Source organism: Fomitiporia mediterranea (assembly GCF_000271605.1).
Source record: "Fomitiporia mediterranea MF3/22 unplaced genomic scaffold FOMMEscaffold_49, whole genome shotgun sequence".
NCBI lineage: Eukaryota > Fungi > Basidiomycota > Agaricomycetes > Hymenochaetales > Hymenochaetaceae > Fomitiporia > Fomitiporia mediterranea.
The window spans coordinates 1-5,211 of NW_006760434.1; the positions used below are offsets into that span (position 1 = coordinate 1).

Genomic DNA, 5,211 nt, shown 5'->3' on the forward strand with positions numbered 1-5,211 from the left:
CTGTAGACGCTGCTGTTTAGCCATGCAGCTAGAAACATATTTCAGTGCTAAATTCTAAGAGCAATGGAGTGTGCTTACCGAGACAAATAAATCTCGGTCCACGTCCACGTTTGCATAATAAAACTCGACGGATAGGCCTGTTTCTGAAATCCAGCATATCGTGACCGCCTAGGGGACGTTGTAACCAGTAATTTCACCCCGGCACGACTCCGCTTTACTACTGTCTGACTCTCGTTGCAGTCATATAGGAACAGTGTCTCGCTGGCTCGTTGTACAATCAGATGATTATCGGTACGTTTGAACAAATCCAGTGGAAGTCGGTAAACACCTTCGTCCTGGAATAAATAACACTTGTCCGGGTCGTACATCAAAACCGTCCGTTTCTTCTCAGTAAGTCGACACAAAAGACAGTAGGTCAGATATACAGTTTTTCCTGGTTGTGGCATAAGTTTCCTGTGTCTAATTGTTGTAAAAAGGATGTACGAACCTATGCCAGGTTGTCCGATTAGCAATATGTGATCATTCTTATGTTCTGCGACGAATTCATCAAGCTTTTCGTACTCGTCCCGGATCATAAAGTGCGTCGCGAACGGTAAAATTTTATCGCTTGTCTGATATTCAGCGTGCCAAAACGGCAGGAGTGTCAGATCGAAAAAAGTAACAGGGACTAATTCCTCGTCCGACACTGATCCCTCGTCCGACACTGATCCCTCATCCGGCACCTTTTCTTTCGTCTCTCTACGGATCGTCGACAATAGATCTTCTCGACCCCAGAGATAGTTGTATATATTGAATAACAGTCCAGACTCAATGTCTTCTTCCTTTTCCCCAAGCTTTTTAATAGACCTGTCTTCAAGTGTATGTAAGGACTGCATACTTGCCAACAACAAATTTGTCCTAACGTACCACCTGCCTCAGAGGGTTCTTCTTCAGTAGGATGCGAGCGTTTGGCCGGAACGACCGCTGCACATATAGATTAGTCAAACTTGTGAGGAACCGGCCAAATCTTGTGGACGGGCAGAGAACAAAATACGTACTTGATTCAGCCACAACTACAATATCAATTTTTTTCTCCTCCCTACGTGCAGGCCCGCTGGGAAAATAGTCCGCAAGAGAAAGTGCAGGCTGCATTGGATTACGCGGTGGATCTTTGCGAAGCCAATCCCAGGCACGTTCACGAAGTTTCTCTGATGGCTCAATATCTAGATTGTCAGGCTGCATGATAATCAGTATGACAAAAAATAGGATATGTTGGAGAAAGACCTTGTATAGCGTTAGCGTCGAGTGCTCCAGGGCACCTTTGTAGCGCGGATGGTCATGAATTTCTCGCCATAAAGCATCAACATCTGCATCCCCCGGCATGAAAAAAGGACAGGTATCGGCATTGTCATTGTTTTTGTTTAGTACGCAGATCACGTAACGGTGCTTAATTAGACTTGAGGAGGACATGGCGGATGATGGTGGATGAGAAACAATGTGCTGGCGCTCGACAAAGCGTCATTAGGGCCCGTGACTCCGGTAACAAAATCACGTGCACACACAATCCTTAAACCTTCACATGGATGTGACAGGTTGGTTGAGTTTATGTTTTCCCAACCTTTAGAGTGAAAAAGGAGACTATATGCATGGCTCAGGATTGGGAAATGTATGTGCTAAGAGTATAAGTATGAGTGTTAGTATTAGTATAAGTAAATAAGTAGATTAAGAAGATAAACATACTAGAACAGTATAAAGTAAGTATAAGTAGTATACTAGGGTTAAGATTCAGAGTGTTAAACAAGCTGATTTAGACTATAAGTAAAGCTGTGTTTATATGTATACATTATATACTCTAACTATATTTTACAACTAGAAATATAATAGACTAAGTAATTATAAATAGTTGTAAAAGTGTATTTCTAAAAGGTTCTAACTTAAAGAGAGAAAGTAAAGTAGAGAGTATAGACAGACTTAGTAAAGGGTGAGTAGTTAGTTACTACTTCTATTATTTGAAACAGTTTTATAAACAATACTAAAGAATGTAAAAGTATGTTAAGTATAGAATAGTAAGTAAGAAAAGAGAGTATGTATAGTGTTAAAGACAGGGTAGTACTATAAGAGTAGTTATACTTAGACATTATTACAAACATACTTGTAAGTTATTACTTGTACTATAAATTAGTAAGAAGTATGTAAATGTATAAAGTTATTAAAGAAGTTGTTTAGTATTAGTTAATAATATAAATATGAATAAAAAATAAAAGTAAGTATAAGAAAAGAAGGACAACAACAGAGAGACAATACAAGTAGTAGAATAAGGAGTAGAAGGGATGAAAGAGAGACAAGAAGTTAGGAGAAGAGAGATGAGTAACTATTATACAAGTTATTATAAAGTAGACTAACTACTTACACTTTATATTAAATAGTAAAATGTTAGTACTATACTAACATAGTATTACTAAAATGTTTTAGCTTAAAGAGAGAGAGTAGAATAGAAGGTGTAGATAGACTTGACTTAGAAGGAGTAAGTAGTAGTATGTTAGTATAGTACTAACATTAAAAAGGTTTAAAGAGAGAGAGTAAAGTAGAAAGTATAAACAAACACAGTTTAGAAAGAGTAAGTGTTAATATGTTAGTATAGTACTAACATTAAGATAGTTTAAAAGGAGAGAGTAAAGTAGAAGGTATGAACAGACTTAGCTTAGAAGAAGTAAATAGTAATATGTTAATATAGTACTAATATTAAGATAACTTAAAGAGAGAGAATAAAGTAGAAAGTGTGAACAAACTTAGTTTAAAAAGAGTATGTAATAGTATATTAGTATAGTACTAACATTAAGATAGTTTAAAGGAAGAGGATAAAGTAGAAAGTGTAGACAGACTTAGTTTAGAAAAGGTAAGTAATAGTATGTTAGTATAGTATTAATATTAAGATAGTTTAAAGAGAGAGTAGAAAGTAGAAAGTATAGACAGACTTAGTTTAGAAAGAGTAAGTAGTAGTATGTTAGTATAACACTAACATTAAGATAGCTTAAAGGGAGAGAATAAAGTAGAAAGTGTAAACAGACTTAACTTAGAAAGAGTAAATAGTAGTATGTTAGTATAGTACTAATATTAAGATAGTTTAAAGAGAGAGAGTAAAGTAGAAAGTATAGACAGACTTAGCTTAAAAGGAGTAAAGAATAGTATGTTAATATAATACTAACATTAAAATAGTTTAAAGAGAGAGAATAAAGTAGAAAGTGTAGACAAACTTAGTTTAGAAAGAGTAAGTAATAGTATGTTAGTATAGTACTAATATTAAAATAGTTCAAAGAGAGAGAATAAAGTAGAAAGTGTAGACAAATTAGCTCAGAAGAAGTAAGAGATAGTATATTAGTATAGTACTAACATAAATTATAGGAAACATATACATTATATACTTTAATATTAACACTATACTAAAACATCTTTCTAAAACATTTTAACTTAAAGAGAGTAAGTAAAGTAGTTATACTACTCTTTACACTACTCTCTATACTTCTCTCTATACTTTTACCTTCTTACACCTTCCTTATACTACTACTCACACCTTTCTAAAAAAATATTAATAATGTTTACTAACACTTATAACACTTGTATAACTTAAGCTTAACCTTATGTATAATAATTATTTAAAAAAGTAAAATAGTTTTACTAATATTAAAATTATGTTTAGAAAGATTAGAACCTTACTAATAATAAAAAAGTGTTTAGAAAGACAAGTGGAACTTTACTAATACATATTATAATAAAAACTATTTTATTAATATTATAAAAAAAGTAAAACAGTATTAGTAAAATACTAAATACTAAACTTAAAAATTGTAAAATATATAAAAACTAATAAAATAAAAGTATCTTTATTATAGTTAGAAATACAAACTAATACATATACTAACAAAGGACTTACCTTTATTATAGTCAGAAATACAAACTAATATAATAAAGACAAAGAATACTAATTATATATACTAAGAAAATAGTTTATACTTAAAAGAGAAAATAAAAGAGGAACAAAAAAAGGAGAACATAATATATACTTAAAAGGAAAGATAAAAGAGAATAGTATGTATTTAAGAATGTAGAGAAGATAGTTATAATAAAAAGAGAACTTAATACAAGTATATAGAAAAAGTATATAACTTAATAAGCTATTATAAGAATCTGTATATAAAATCTATAGTTTTATATTATAAAACTGTGTAGAAACTATTATAAACTATTAAACAAACTTATACTCCTTCCTTCTCTAGAAAAATAGTAGTCTTATAAAGATACAAAGTTAACTAGACTTATAGAACTTTAGAGACTAACTTTTAAAACTCTAACTGTGTTTTCTATTCTTATTCTTATTTACCTTATTTTACTTATTTTACTAAATATTATTAACTTTAACTCTTATACTTTATATTTATAATATATAATACTTTGTAAACCTTCTCCTCTTCTTTTACTAGACTTAGTTAATTAAGAGTATGTTATAAAAAGAGTATATTATTATTTAAAATATAATACTTAAGTTAGTTTGTATAAAATTCTAAAAAAGTCTAATTAGAGTTAAGTAACTTTAGAGTATAGTCTAACTTGTTTAAGTTTGTTATAATAATAAAGTACAGTCTATTATAGTAAGGTATGAATTTTATAGTATATTCTAGTGTTTGTACAAGATATTTCTAATAGTAATTATAAGTAAAGAGTATAACTTAGTCTTCTACTATAAAACAATCTTTTATAACACAGTCTTAATTTGTATAATATACTTAATAGGTTTTAACTATTAAAAGAGTGTTTTATACCTTTATAACATTTTAATATATATAAACTAGAAATTCTAATACTTGTACTTCTAAAGAATTTACTTACAATTGTTCTAGTTGTATAAATAGTAAAACTGTTTATAGTAAGTATTTATAATATAGTTAGAATAGAGAATATTCTATAAAAGTGTTTACTATATTTATAATATAGAATCAGACTTATAAGAGTTAAACCTACTAACTCTATTATTAGTAATTAATATAAAAGTATAATAACTAACTTACTATCTTATTAGTATACTTACTTACTCTATTTGTGTTACAGTTCTCTACTCTTACACCTTCAGTTCTAATAGTTCTACACTCTTCTGTACTAGAACTTAGGACTTCTGTCTCTCAGGAGTACTGTTTATAAACTATATATAGACTGACTCTTATTACTACCCCTCCTTAC

The 5,211-nt window shown here is 30.2% G+C and overlaps 1 protein-coding gene across 1 annotated transcript; it reads right to left on the minus strand.

The window, feature by feature from the left end:
• Positions 1-6: 6 nt before the first annotated feature.
• Positions 7-1,457, minus strand: FOMMEDRAFT_24352 (uncharacterized protein; the record flags this gene model as incomplete). Its single annotated transcript, XM_007272095.1, has 6 exons — positions 1,264-1,457; positions 1,038-1,215; positions 907-963; positions 488-850; positions 79-433; positions 7-28 (listed from the first exon to the last, which is right to left on the minus strand). Coding segments are annotated over exons 1-6 (1,161 nt in total), but the record flags the coding sequence as incomplete, so codon positions are not given.
• Positions 1,458-5,211: the final 3,754 nt, after the last annotated feature.